Genomic DNA, 15748 nt, shown 5'->3' on the forward strand with positions numbered 1-15748 from the left:
CTTTTTTTTTTCCCCTCCTCTCTCTTCCCTTTCGTCTCATTGTGGTGGGACTTTAAATGTAGCTCTGTTAATACTCAAATCACTTTTATAATCCAGAGAATTAAGTGTCCAGCATGTAGCAATCTTGATTATATCCCACTCAGGATGTGGGAAAGACACTATTAAAAACAAAACAATCAATTCACTTAGCCAGTCCCACAAACATGCTTTATGGGCTTGGCCTCCTACTCCTTTTAAGTGAGGTTTTATAGTGACACACTGGTGAAGATTAGTACACAACTGCAGGCAGATGCCCATGACTGATTCAATTGTTTGCACTGACATTCACAATTGCTTTAATTGCAACTGATGTGATAGAAGCTATTGCAGGAAAAAAAAAAGAGCAAAATCAATGTTGTTCCTCAGAGATTTTATTATTTTAAACACAGAAGTGCACAATCCACTGATTCTCCTTGCTATAACTTTGTCACAGTAGTCCATTTTGTTGCATATGCAGTACCTTCCTCATTGATTCAACATGCAGATCCAGGAGGTCTGCTTACAAACAGAACTCGCACAGTAAGGAGATAATACATTCCAGCCTCATTGTTTATAAAAAAAAGAATAATTTAAGAAGTGATTAAAAGCTAAAGCAGCAAATCATCTTTAGAAAATCAGTGAGCCCTTAAAATTGCATTAGTTCTAGCGGTTCTGTATGCTCGATACATACAGCCATAACTGTTTAACATCATCAAGCTGGATTCAAAGCTGGTGTTTTTGAAGTTGAAGGGCCATCATCTACAGCCTATAGAGAAAGAGAAAATGTTTGGTTTAGACCTGAGCAGTATCCAAAGCCTTCCCAAGAAGAGCTGAGCTTGGAGCCTGTCAAGCAAGTTCTGCTGAAGTCCTGAAGTCTTCCTTCAGCCTGCCTACACGCTGCTGATGGCTCCTTTCAGAGGAATTGAGAGTGATCCATGTAGGAGCTGAAGGTTTAACATATTCCCTCTTCCCATATTTTACAATAAGGCAAAAACGCCTGTTTCTGTCTTATGTACGACCAACATTTAGATCAGCACAGAATGCCTGAAAAGAAATGCTATTGTTTCAGCTAGAAATCCCAACCTCAAGTTCAAGATTTCACTTATATTGATCCAATGGGCCTTGCGAGATGCAAGGATGCAGCAGAACAGTTAGCTGCTTTTATTTATTTATTTTGTTAATAAAAAACATCATCCACCCCCAGTGTTTTTAAACAGATGATACATTAGGCTTTTTTACTGGTGAAGAAATAGCAAAACCAAGAGTGCACTGCAGGAGGAGTTCTCCAAAAAGGCAGGCAAGTGTTTCAAATGTCTACAGCTATAGCAAAGCACTGGAGAAGGCCAGATGCCCAAACAACTTTACAGCAGAGGAATCTGTCAGATCTGCTGCTTTGACCATCAGATTTGCACCCATCTCATGGCACCATCCAGGGGAATGCACGTGGCACACTGGTGCTCCAGAAGGGATTCCCGCTGCGAGCCCGTGCCTGGAGCGCAGCCAGGTGACCGCGTGGGGTGAGGCAGGACAGGGGCCAGGAGATGGCACCGTCCTCGCCCGGGCAGCGCCCTGCGCGAGGGAGGCCCCCCGTCTGCTGCGGAGCCGCAGCTGATCTGGGTCTGCTAAGGGGCTGCCTCGCGTCCTCGGCGGTGCTCGACTACCCTGCCAGAAGACGGTGTCGTGTCAAGAGCTCAGTGAAAAAGTGAGGGGAGCGCACGTGGAAATGGCCTAGGTGCCACAGCAGGGCCTGCTGTGTGCAAGGCGGCCATGATCCCCTGTTGCGCAGCTGGGGGGAGGGAGGCTCCTTTGTCCCTAAAAAATACGGCTACAAGGTCCCCGAATAAAGGCATTTCTTTTCCAAAGAGGATAAAACAGAGGAGCAATTCTTTGTACCAGGCCAACAGAACAAGCCATCATGGCCCCAGTATTTTGACTTTAATAGCATTTAGTCAAGTTCAGAACCGGACTGTAGAATGCACCATACAATGCACATCCAGCAGTTATACTTCAGCAGGAGGAGGAATGAAGATTCTACAAAGAAAGATCCAAGTACTCAGGATCACATGGGAAACTAAGGCAGAGATGGCGGCTGAGCTCAGATGCCCTAGGTACTGCTGAGGGCTTGAATACAAAATCCCCCTCCATGTTGATCCATAGTTTTCAGAATCCCAGTACTTTAAAGCTTGGATCTTACCTTCTTTACTGCTAATGTCTAAAGAAGTCAAGAACCTCCGTATGCCCTGTAGCCTTTGCCTGTAAGGAAAAACATGAATAAATCCTGCCATCCTGTGCACCAGGACATGCAAATACTCACTTGTGGGAAGTAAGAATATGCTACCACAAAATAATTAAAATCCAATTTAAATTTTAATTCCTCTGACATAGATGAGAAAATTCAGGTTCCAATGATTTATTACTTCAGAACAGTACCAGACTTGACTCTGAAATGCACTTTAAACTGGTTTATGGCCCCCAACCCAAGACCTGGCCTCCCAAACTGATGCTGTGCGGCAGCGGCCCCATGGCACACGCCAGAAGCCTGCAGGGAGGAGCGGAGCAGAGCGCACACTTACTACTTGGAGGGCATTCTTGCCATCATAGCCAGCTTGCTGCAGGTCTGCCCCGGCTTGGTACCAGGCATACAGCCCCTCCACATCACCTTTAGCGGCAAGGCTGGAAAAAAAGAACAGTGGCTTTGGCTCTATCCTAATCTTTAAGGCTGTTTCATGGTACTGCTGCATCCTGGCGGGCTAGCTCAGCAGCTCGGGCAAATGCAGGACCAGAGCTGGCCCGACGTGGCTGCCGGGACAGGGAGGCAGCCCGGGGAACACTGTTACAACAGCTTGGAATAGCTGAGCCAGCAGCACAGCGCGATGAATCAGTTCCTTAAATTAATAGGGCTGTGCTATAAGTACTTACAACAGGCGAGTTTCGCACAGTGGGTGTGACTGTGACCAAAGGGGAAAAAAAAGTCATGGAGTTTCATATTTCACAACACAATATTTATCTCATGAAATGAGTTGGGGGGAGGACGGTAGCTAAGTCAAGGTGCAGCTGGATCAGTGGGAGCCTGAGTAGATGGGCGAGCAATCGCTGTGCATATTTTAAATTGACTAAAGTGAAAAAACAAAAGCTTTAACGGGTTTGCAGAACTATGTTCACTATCAGCAGTTGTGGTAATACATTGCATGGTATTATATGGATAGTTAGCTACTTTTTTTGAATTCTGTAAGGTAATTTGTATGACTTAAATGGACAGCAAGACCAAAAAAGCCTTATTAAAACCTGTGTATGTCTACTATATAACAAATAATAGAAAGGATCAAATCAAACATACCCAAATAAAGGCCTTAAAGTTTATAGAGAAAGGCACACCAGAATGCTTCTTTGCACATCTGCTGGCAGCTTCAGCCTTAGTCCTTAGGGCTCGTGTTGCTTTTTGTGGGGTTGGAGAAGGGCTAACAGCGTGCACATAAACTGAAGCTGGCCTGCACCGGGCCTGCAGACCCCGAGCAGGGCCTACAGACCAAGCCTGCACAGCGGCAGGGACGGCTTCCCGCCTTGGCAGGTGAACCAGCCTTCAGAACTGGCTGCCTCTGCTCGCTATGTGCTTGTCGACTGTGCAGCACAACTACCCTGATAAAAATCTAGTGAGGCTGGAGCTCACTGCGAGAGGAAATCCCCTCCAGAAGTACAGTTTGGAGCCTGGGAAGGAGCGCCCTTCTGCTGCCAGCCAGGACGGAGGATGGTGAAAGGCCCCTGCAGCTGAGAAATGAGCTAAGAGCTGCTGGCGGGTGGAAAAGGCAGGCGGAGGTGCGGAGCCCACGGCTTGCGGAGGAAGTCCTGGCAGCAAGTGTGCGATTTTCATTTCTCTGCCAGGCTGAAATCACTTCTGCTGTTGATCACACAGAATCACAGAATGCTTAAGGTTGGAAGGGACCCCTGCTCCAGCAGGGACACCCAGAGCACATGGCACAGGGTGGCATCCAGGGTTTGGAAGATCTCCAGAGAAGGAGACTCCACAGCCTCTCTGAGCAGCCTGTGCCAGGGCTCTGTCACCCTCACAGCAAAGAAGTTCTTCCTCATATGGAGATGGAGCTTCCTGTGTTTCAACTTACACCTGTTACCGCTCATCCTGTCACTGGCCACCATGAAGAAGAGCCTGGCCCCATCCTCCCTACAATCACCCCTCGGATACTTGAATGTGTTAATCAAATCTCCTCTCAGCCTTCTTTTCTCCCGACTAAACAGGCCCAGCTCACCTAGTCTTTCCTCATATGACAAATGCTCCAGTCCCTTAATCAACTTCATGGCTCTATGCTAGACCCTCTCTAGAAGCTCAATGTCCTTCTTGTCCTGGGGAGCCCAGAATTGCACCCAGTACTCCAGGTGTGGCCTCACCAGGGCTGAGTAGAGGGGCAGGATCACCTCCCTCAACCTGGCAACGCTCCTCCTGATGCAGCCAGGATCCCACTGGCCTTCTTAGCCACGAGGGCACATTGCTGCCTCATGGTTAACCTGTTGTCAACCAGGAAATTACATCTCTTATGTACACCAAAAAATGTTTTCAGGGAAGTAGAGGCGTCTAATAGCAGCAGTCGGAGAGGCTTTTGCTCATAGCAGTGCTAGAGGCCGGGCAGGAGATGGGAGAGAAAACAGTATCCGTATCCCCCTGTACGACTCCACAAACCATGAGGCTGCAGAAGACCAGGAGCTGGGGCCGCTGGGGCAGGGAGATGGGTGGTGAGAGTGAGGTTTAGTGGTGAAACAGTTTGACATTGTGAAAGGAAGAATCAAAAATCATTAATGAAAACTGCCCTAGCAAGGAAGGGCTCTGGGAAGTGATAAACAGAGGAAGGGAAAGGAGGTTTAACAGGGAGCTCAGCAGGAAGCTCTTCAGGAAACTGCAGGAAAAAGAGTAAGCATTAGGAAAGCAGAGAAGAAACTGCTTAGCAGTCACTTCTGTAGGACAAGAATTCTTTTTATTTACAGATATAACTCTACTGCTGCCAACAGGAATGGCCTAAAATGAATAAAGGAGCAAACAAGCGAAAGGTCTAGCAAGCACGAGTTGAGAGCGTCTCAAACCGGACAGGAAAGCCCTGTAGTGCCAGACAGATCCTCACCGTTCAGCCACGTGCCACGTGGAAGCCACTCTGGGCAAAGACCAGCCCGTTCCCAAGCATCACCGACACGCGTGGGGCAGTACCGCTCGTGTCACCAGGAGCACACGCAGGGACTGCTGCACCTGCTCCAGAATTAACCACCTACCAGCGATCAATTTCTGAATTCGGAAGGAGCAATTTAACTTGTATTGCCAGAGCTCCACTGCAAAGTGGTCTCCTTCCATGTTATTAGAGCAATGCAAATACATGGAAATACCTTCAATTTTACAGCAAGCCTGTTTAGATCATGTTAGAAATATTCCACAGGGATTGTGCCCAGGGATCAAAAACAACAAAAACAAACAAGAAAGAAAAACAGTAGCTTGCAAGAACATTTAGAATTAACTCTAAATCTAAAGATACCTTCTGCTCATTAAGTTGATTATAATCAAGAACACTACAAAACATTTTCTCCAATTCTGCAACTCCTTCACCAAGCAAGATGCATTTGTATTTCCTCCACACGCTATTAGTGAACTGCATATACTCAAGTAATACCCAGGATTTTTCAACAGACACTACAGGGAGTTTTGCTCTGCATCTTTCTCCAAGACACTATTCAGATCTAACTGTGGCAGCTCTAACTACAGTGCAATCCAGCAATTCTAACTGCAAGTGCAGCCTCTAAGCAGCAAGGTCATCATTGTCTTACCAGGAAAAAGCAGTAACCTCAGTATATATTATAAAAATCACAGAAATTATAAAAAACACAGAAATCAACTTAGTCTACTCAAACTTGATACGCTTTTAGAATAAAGCCTTTAGAATAAGTCTGAATTTCCCTGTTTGTCTGTTGGTGACTTGGTTCTGCAGGAAGATATCACCAATTACTGCAATAAGAAAAGATTCTGACATTTAACAGATTACTGATATTAAGATTTTTCAGTTCAAAATAAAGCCATGAACCAAATGCCTACAACGTGATTCTAAAAACACAGACGAACACCTCCCAATTCCAAAAACACAGCAAGTGAAACCATAAAGAGTTAATAACTAGATGATCTTGACTGCATGGATGTACATCTCCGCATCCTACACAGGAATGCTTGCTGATACTGTCCAGTTGGCCAATGCTGGATGATACTATTTTCCCTGTCAAAAATCACCACTACCACAGAAGCACATTGATTTTTAATTCATCCCCAACATCACGAGTTTAAACACAAGGAAGCTGAGGAGACAGTATTAGAACAACAGAAAAGAACTGTATGTATTCAAAAAAGCTAGTTTATTTGATGTTAGTAAGCATCAAACAAACAACAACAAAACGTGTCTACGGCTGCTATTCACAGAGAACTTTATGGAAGGATAAAAACAAATTAGCTAAATATAGCAAGGTGAAGTTATCAGAAAGCAAGCAGCTTTATCATTCAAAAAATCTATAGAAGCTGCTGTATTGCCCTGCTGATAAATTCGAAGTCGTCAAACTTGCAACTTAAAGTACATAACAAGATAGAAAGGAGATACAGGAAAATACTTCAAATCAGGTAGTGGGGAGATGTTATAAACATGTGAACATGGTCACTACTATGCTTTGACCATGTGAATATGGTCACTACCATTAAAGTGCCAGTGCTGGCAAAGAGAAGGCTTAAAAGGGAGAAAGTAGGACAAGAGAGGAAGAGGGAGTAAGCATGAGTATCCTGGAAGGCAGAGTGATTTGAAGATGCTCCACATTAAGCCCTGGTATTTCAGTGCTTTTGTGAAGCTTGAGAATCCCAGAATGGCTGAGGTTGGAAGGGACCTCTGGAGATCATCTAGTCCAACCCCCCTGCTCCAGCAGGGACACCCAGAGCTTGTGGCACAGGGTGGCATCCAGGTGGGTTTGGAAGATCTCCAGAGAAGAAGTCTCCACAGCCTCTCCAGGCAGCCTGTTCCAGTGCTCTGTCACTCTCACAGTAAAGCAGTTCTTCCTCATCTCCTTAATTTGTACCCATTACCTTTTGTTCTGTCACTGGCCACCACTGAGAAGAGTTTGGCCCCAGATTTTCCCATGTGTGATTTCGGACACTGCTGTCCTGATACACGCCATGCCTCCGGCTACGGCACAGAGGGTTGTTACTCCAACTCCTGGCTCCCTGGGAAGGGCACTGGCTGCTCTCCGGATCTGCACGTGGAACGGGAGATTCTCCTCCCCTCCCACCCCGAATCCTTCATTCCACACCACGTCCTCCTGCAGCTTGTGAGCACATGTGCGCTCCACCCTCTGAGGAGGAAGATTTACACTGGTTTTGTATTAATAGTAATAAGTTAAATATAAGTTTAAAATATCTCCAAACCTCAAGTGTTTGTTGTCAAAATATCCACTTTGAACAACAGAGGTCATGCAGCAGGGACCCAGTGTGTACAGGGCTGCCTAAAATGCTCTGACAAACTACATAACAACAACATTTTGTTTAAATCTCCTTGTTCTCTTTCTGGACGTACTCCTGCCTGCAGGTCAGCTGGCCAGACAGGTTCTGCACATGGCGAGAGGGCCAAGCAAGGGGCCAGTTTTGCTGCAGAGGAATGTCATTCTCTAAGCCACTCCTCTAATCTTCTTGGCAGATGGAAACCAGTGCAAACTGAGAATTTGGTTCTGCCCCATCACTTGTGGTGTCTGGGAAACACATATTTTAACTTCATCATAGAGGTTATTTTCCATTCTATGTTAGGATTAATGAAAGGACAGAATCAAGTTCCTGCACTGAATGCTCATAAAAGAACAACTAGCCACTTTAGGAGATACATAAAACCTTTTAACAATTTTCAGAATAACCTGTTATTCAGGACCAGTCCTGGAAAAAAATTAAATAGGGTCTCTTTGTTTTCCCCAATATATTTTTATATGATTAAAACACCTTATCTAAGAGTAACTGTATGGAAAATTAGCTTTGATAGAGAACTATATTCTCTTAAGATTAAACATAGAAATGGGGAGTATTTGTTCAAAGGTTCCAGATTAAACTTATTGTGTATTTAATTTAGTTATTTTTGAGAAAAAAAAGGATTTTTATTTTAATAAATTCCATAAAAATTATGATGTATGTCCTGCTTTATTCTCAAATAGAGATGTTACTAAAACAGGCCTTGCTGGCGGCCTCCCTCTCTCCAGTGAAAATGCTTGGGAAAAAATGGGTATTTGCTCCCAGCTCCCTCGTGTCCGCAATAGTCCCTGCTCTGGAGCTCTCCCGACTCACCGCTGCTCTGGCACAGAGATGGGGCTTAACTTTATCACTTCATTTGCTTCCTCATTATTAGTCTAGCACAGAAACAGCCACAGATCACATGCCAGGGACCCATCCTTGGCAGTTATTTACAGTTTTCCATTCTAAGAAGTTCTTTTGAGGGGAAAAAAAAAAAGTATATATATATATTGTTCTCCTCCATCCCAATTCTATGACCAATAACTTATTAGTGCATCTACCTGCAGAGTATTGTTCCAGTGTTCTCCAAGTCATGGCTTGAAAGGTGAGCTCCAGTTTCTCGTAGTAAATTAATCACCTCCATGCGTCTTTATGAAGAGAGCAGGGGGAAAAAAAAATGTTAAAGTGTTTTGACCCATAGTTTCCCACCCTGCCCACGCCCCCAAATCCAGCATTATTCACACATACAAACAGTTAGTGAAAATTCTCATACAGATATTCTCCACCATCACTGTAAACAGAATGGGACTGCTTTCCAATATGTCAGGTATAGTAAGATAAAAAAATATAAAAATATTCACACACTCAGCTCATGAAAGTGTTTCATTCAGCTCCAAAACTAAACGGGACATGTCCCTTTTTTTCCAAAGACTTTTATTTTCTGTAGCCCTAGATTAATTTAGCGCTTGAAATATTAGTGACACAGACAAATTCCTGTATTTTGCAGGATACAGGATCCACATATACTAGTTTCTTAACCATAGAATCTTTAAATTAAAGGAGAAGCTGATTATGTTTTTAAGGCTTCAAAATTGGGGTAAATTTTTCTGTAAGCCTCCTGCAGAAATGCATCTTTTCCTACCTGCCACCAACACCTTTATTATTTACTTCCCTTTGGAGTCTTTAGTGGGTCTCCCTTGTCCTTTCCTTTGAGTTAAAGGGAAAATCAGATATTTAAGCACTATCAGCCAACTTCTGTTTCTTAGTCACCAGCTTTGGGTCGTCTATGGAAAAGGCTCTGTACAAGTCTCTAAACATACTCTAAGTGGGTAAAAAAATATGAGATAGATAAAAAAAAAAATTGCAAAATAAAGTGACCCAGTGAAAGGTTTAGAACTAGTTTCCCAAATGAGGTGACGATGTTTTCCTCTCTGACAAATGATCTCGTTCACAAATCCAAAAGCAGAATGTTTCTCCAGAATAAGCACAATGATACTAGTAGTTCAAGAATACTTTCATAGTTCCTCTTTTAAGTTTGGTATTTTGCAGATACCATAATACTTCAAAATAACGATTTAGGCATATCGCTATCATAGAAATCATATGTGGGGTTTCCTACTTCCTTATCAAAAAACTCATCTGATTTAATTGAAAATAAAAAAGCAGTTCACACACACATTCAGTTTCATCACCCCATTTGCTTGGGGGTTTCCATGCGCCTTTCCATTTTAGACCTGGACTAAACACTTACCTGATCACATCACTTCTCTTAGAAATCTCCATCTTGAGAACAAAAAGCTACTTTAAATTACCCAGTTGATGCCCATGTAAGTCTATGCATCTCACAGACAATGTTAACTCACAAATTAAAAACTTAAACTATACAGATGTTGTAGGTATCATCTCCCCTTTCCAGATCTAGGTTACTTAAACTGGTCAATTGATTTTTAAAACTACACTTCTTTTTTTTGTCTTGGCAGCAAAAGAAAAAAAAAAATCATTCTTTGTTTCACAGCAAAGCCTTGCTGGAACAGCAAGCGTAGCAAGTTTGTTCAGTTATCTAAAATATTTTCTCAGGAGGGTCCCTTACGACCTGGCAAGTCACCCATAAGCATCTCCTTGAGGCAGCAAATAATGGGACTGCTTCCTATTTTTCAGTCTGCAGTGAAGAATGAGTGCTACATTTATGAAGTTTACGTTCAGTTCTAAGCACAGCAGTAATTAGCTGAAAATTAATCTGATTTAAAATACAGTTGAAAATAATTATTCACTCAAGCTCATATACAGCACAAAACTGAACGTGGAGAGTGTCGACTTCCTCTGCAATGACTGCCCTGCCTTACTGCAAGTTTCCCATTTTATGCTCAAAATCACAGCATGAAACTAGTGTTTTTAATTTTTCTTAAGATAAAAGCTGTGCTGTGGAACAGCACTACAAGGAAGCAAAGCATGTCATGTTTTGCATGGTCTTCCTCAGTGTGTTCCTCTTATGTAGCCCTTAGCTCAGGACCCCAGGGAAGAGCCGGGCGTTGCTCTCCCGTTCCCGCTGCTGTCCCCTCCTCCGGCGGCAGGACCCCGTGAGAACGCGGTTCCTGGCGTACCTGTGCTGCACGCTCACGGGGACTCCCTCGGCATTCATGATGCAGACACAGCAGTGGGCATTTTGGGGTGGGTTTAAATAAACAAACAACAACAACAACAAGGAAAAAAGGGGAGAAAAAAAAAAAGGTGGTTTCGAGTGAAGTTTTTAAGGATTGAAACTCACAGCGCTTACACTAAGTGCTTACAAAATGACATCCCTTAAGCTGTAAGGATCATGATTAGTTCCAAATTGTCCTTCCTGGTGTGATGGGAAGGAGAGGAAGGACTGCACAGCACTGCTTATTATTGGGGAGCTTGTTCATGGGAGAAAAAGAATAAGGACAAAAAGCAATGCACAACCTAAAAGTGTTAAATTTAGTACTATGCATGTGAAGAGCAGCTCTGCCCAGGAAAGTAAACAGACCACCTCTCATGTTCCCATCACTCAACATGAAAACTATGCAGGAGGTAAGTCACACAGCAGCTGATTCCTATTTGCATCCAGACAGCATCCACATTCTAAAGAAACTTAAGCTCTAGCCCAAGTACCACTTCTTCTATCTTATGTCTACGCAGAAGAGCATTATTCATATTTCAAGAGGCTGGCTTCGAATTTTATGATATTTAGTTTGTGTCTCAGGCTGTCTCTAAAAGCTGTTTCCTTAAGTGCTCCTTTTCTGTGGCTTTAATAAAGCTTCAAAATGCTCACAGCTTAGCTGACCTGCATAGCAGAAGCTCAACTATGTCTTAAGTCACAGGCTTAGGAACAGTTCAGCTGTGATTCCCATTCTAAGGTTATGGCCCTTGACCAGCAGCAGAGCAACTACAGGATAATGGAAGTTCAAGGTGTAGAGGAAAGGCCAACGTCACCCTGATAGCCCCTGGGTGCACAGCTGCTTGTCCAGTCCGGCCTCATCTGATAATCAAGAGCCGTGAGGAGCTCTTGCCACCTGTGAACTATGACTGGCTCTTCCTTTTCCAAGATCTCCAGCATCTGTTACCTAAGTTTGGATGTTGGTCAGACACATGCTCTACAAACAATGCTCTTTTGCATATGTTGCTTAAGTTAGCCCTTTAATACCACCTCCGTCTTCTCTCCGGAGGGGAAAAACAAATAGACAAGAAGGGTTTCCAGTGCCTTTGCCATGCTGGATTCCATTACTGTCAATCCTGAAGATAAAAGGACAAATTACATCCACTGTTTTTAACGGGTCAAAAGCAAAACGCACGGCCTGGTATCGTCGTCAGGCATTCATTGCTGTGAATGGCAAAGGCATCGGAACCTCCCCCCTTCACGGGTCCTCAGCATTTACAGCAACCAAGTGCTGTACAGTATGATCACCTTAGGCCTTGCCTTGGCAGACACTGATTAAAAGTGAATCAACTTCAAAGGGATGAATCATACGTGTGAAATTAGCATTCGTGTAAGAGTTTGCAGGCTTGGGGCCTTAGGGTGTACACCTTCCACCAACTCGCTTTAAAGAAATGCAGGTGTAATGTATATCCAGACTTGACTGGCTTCATTCTTTTTAATGCTTGCTCCCCTAGCAACTGGAAGGGTTATGGCAGGATCGGCTTCGTCTTGCTCACTCAGTTTTCCATGCAACGGCAAGAGGAATCTCCTACACTCAAGAGCCGTAAGGACAGACTTTGGGGTACTTTTGGAGCCAGGAGTGTTCAGGTTTTCACTCTACCTTAGATTTCCTGAAGTAATGTAAATGTAACCTTGCAAAATATATCAAGCATTTAAATTCGTATTTACGTGGGAGGTAATTTTACTGCCTCTAATCTGATGTTCTCACAGCACTATTATACCAGCAACTCCCCACTTTCAACCTTTTACCACTGTACTATAAGTAAATGAAAGTGCTTTTACTACATAAAATATACACCATTTTTATTCAGGACATTTCCCTGCTTAGAAGAGTTTCTGTTATTAAAAATGTATTATTCTATTGTTTTGAAAATGAATTATCCCTTGAGGGTATTCTAAGAAGCTAAAGGAATGCTACTAATTTTGATATGTCAAGCAACTGACCTAAATTAACAGTGGTCTGTTTAGGTACACACATAAAGTGAATGAGACTGCAGGCAAATTGTGCAGTTAAAAATGAAAAAACGGAAATGCAAAAATTTAGTTCTTATTTAGAAAGGGACTTCACGTCTTACTAACTAAAGAAAGAAAGGAAGAGTCACTTAAAGTCAAAAATATTAAAAGATGATCACTGATTGTGTATAAGCCTACAGATCAAATTGCTGGTCTAGGAGGTGACACTGCTGTGTGAAGAAGCTTTTAAGAGATGTAACTCCTGACCATTTGTACAAATTATTAAACGGAACAGAGAAAACAGTTATCGTTATACATATTTGCATGTTAGGTGGAAAGGCAAGCCAGTGAGAAATGTGACACATAAAACTGAAAGGAAGCTATTTTAAAGATAAGTGGATACTGTACTGCAATTATATTCCAATTAAACAAAAAATAAAACTGGATTCAGCTGATGCAATACTCAGTAAAATTGAGAAAGGTGCAACATTAAACAACCTAAAGCACTGATTGATCACAAGATCACTTTATCTCTTCACTTTCAGCATAGAACTGCTTAATAAATAGAATTTAAATATTATTGTAGCAGAAATCTTTTTAGTGGGTATATAACTACGCACATATATAGCTGCCAGATCTCTACAATTCTCCTTTATGTGCTTCTCAGTGTGAAATGCAGCCTGAGTGTACGGCAGATCTTAAATACAAATTTATGAGCTTAGTCTTCAGTCAATTCATTCCAACAGTAGAAACAAAAAGAGAAACTGAAAATGGTTAAGCTGTAGTTTCTTTTCACAAATCCCCATATCAAAATGGGCGTGCAGCTTTAAAGAGCTTAAGAGTCATAGTAGGAGTCTAATATAGGAGTGGCAACGCTGAGGAATCCAAACAACAAGCTCATGTGAAATTCCTCAGGCAGTAGTTGGGTGCGGTAAAAAAAAAGTAGGTGCCTGATTTGCAGGAACATCTAATGGTATCTAATGCTTTAGCATTTTCTCACATTGGACTAGGGCCACGTCTGTTCAACTGGGAGGTTGTTTGTTTGATTTGCTGTTGGGCTTGTTTTTGCTTTAAGACTTTAAGAGTTCGCCACTGAAGGGCTTATATATTGCTAAAACAAAGCAACAGCTACAAAGCCATAAAGGACATAGAGTAATAAGGCAATAGCACAGTGTGTCCACCCAGGACTCCCAGTCTTAAGTTAATAGGGCCTGTTAGGTTTCTACATCAAGTCTTTGAGGCAGGAAAAGCCTGCACTGCAAGCAGTGCATTGGCAGGACTGCCAGACCTCCCCGAGTGCTCAACCAGCTTGACTGACCAGCTGAACTTGTCAACATTTGAAAGGCGCAGGAATATTTGGGGACAGAGACGAAAATTATTGAAATTCTATCACTACTCTGAGCTCCTCTTTGGAAAAAAGCTTTTCGCCTGCCACCGTACAGACGGAACATGAGATAAGGAGCTGAAAGTGGATCAAAGACACACAAAGAGATTAGGGCATGCAGCTCCCAACAAGTTAAGTTGGAAGACCAATGGCTCTATGAATTCCCGGAGTTTAAACTAAGTGTTTATGAATTGATCTTTTCTAACAGATGACTTATATATTCTGTGCCACGACGACTTCTTAAGACTATGCAACATGGAAAAGGCTAGCCAAATGCCATGTCCATGCCTGCCATCCAAGAACTGTTGACATTCAGAGCAACAGGAAGAGGAAATCCACAAACCAGGCAGAGCCGTGCACCCATCCCATATAATTATGAGTGGGTGGAAGAGGAAAATCAAAGAACCAGTCATCCAGCAGGAAACTAGAAGTGGCACAGATAGAAGGGAAAAATTAAAACCTGTCGGCCTACTGGTGTAGTTTGTGCCAACTGAAACAGCCTTGTCCTGATGAGAAAGGGGGGCACAAAGAAGACAGCCCAGGATCCCGTACTCTCCCTTCTGACAGTCAAAATGAGTGTTCGGTCTGCTTATGTTTTATAAGGAAGTCTCATAGCAAAGGCTGGGACCTGACAAACACTTGGTGGGAAAGCAGCAATAAGTTACCTTTGTGCTAAAATTCTGCATCCATACAAAGCTGTTTATTTTTTAAAATCCTTTCATTTTGAGCAGTCGCATCCTTTGAAATGAAGTTGTTTTGTGGTAGCTTAATTGCTGTTATTTACATACGACTGTTGATACTGAAACCTACCAGCAGGGATGGACTAAAACACAAACAGATATAAGGCTTATAAACTTTACATACAGTGGTGTATAAATTATTTTATTACCTGAACTGGATTGCATTCGTCAGTGGGGTAGATCCATATCTGTCTCTAGCATAAACAGTGGCACCAGACATCAACAAATACTCCACTAGTGGTAAATGCCCTTCAGAGGCTGCAATATGAAGTGGTGTTCGGCCATCGTAGTCTTCACAGCTCAGATTTCCACCCTACAAAAGCACAAATCCTTCACATGCTAAGACGACAATGGCTGCATATGAAAATGTTGGTACGAAAATAGATGTCTACATCAATTTGACCACCAAAATATTAAGCTTGTCAAGCTTACTTAAATTTTATCTTGCAGTGTTGCTTTCAGCACCAGGAAAATATTTATTCCACCTTCTCCTTGCCACCCCGCTCCTTACATTTTCTCATTACAGCCCCTTCAGTTATGCTGTTTATTAAAATACAACCTCCAGCAGCAGCTTTGTGCCTATGCGGGCAGTTTGCTACTTAAAATTGTCTTAGTTTATTGTTGTTTTCAAGGTACATTTATCCTTTTTTTGTAGCCCCATTACTGATGTCTCATGGGTAGGATAAGCCAGTGTAAACAGAAAAAAAAGTATAGAAAGTGATACTGAGGAACAACTGCAATTTTTTTTTTTTAAAGTATAACCCCAGCTAGAGTCCAAACCTTGATTTCGCACCGAACTATGATTTGCTTAAACATATTTTTCAAGTTCCTTTTTTAATCGCAAAAGATTTACATCCAGAAGGTGGATACTATGAATATACATAAAGAAAGTTAGGCGAAGGAAAACAGCACAAACCATTTTAAAGAGTTCCAAAGTTAGCAGATAAGAACTTGCATATTAATCTACT

General features: G+C 42.6%; 1 protein-coding gene across 1 annotated transcript in view; it reads right to left on the reverse strand.

Moving 5' to 3' along the window:
• Positions 1-734: 734 nt before the first annotated feature.
• ASPG (asparaginase) overlaps positions 735-15748 on the reverse strand; it is a 43942-nt gene continuing 28928 nt past the window's right edge. The window contains exons 12-16 of the mRNA XM_088539558.1: positions 14930-15093; positions 8590-8676; positions 2592-2691; positions 2213-2271; positions 735-784 (exon numbers count right to left, since the gene is read on the reverse strand). Of these exons, the coding sequence (XP_088395684.1) occupies positions 2224-2271; positions 2592-2691; positions 8590-8676; positions 14930-15093 (399 nt within the window). The 3' untranslated portion in view covers positions 735-784; positions 2213-2223. The remainder of the gene's footprint in view (positions 785-2212; positions 2272-2591; positions 2692-8589; positions 8677-14929; positions 15094-15748) is intronic.

This window comes from Tinamus guttatus, unplaced genomic scaffold, assembly GCF_059628265.1.
Source record: "Tinamus guttatus ecotype Peru unplaced genomic scaffold, ASM5962826v1 Tinamus_guttatus_pri_ptg000048l, whole genome shotgun sequence".
Classification (NCBI taxonomy): domain Eukaryota; kingdom Metazoa; phylum Chordata; class Aves; order Tinamiformes; family Tinamidae; genus Tinamus; species Tinamus guttatus.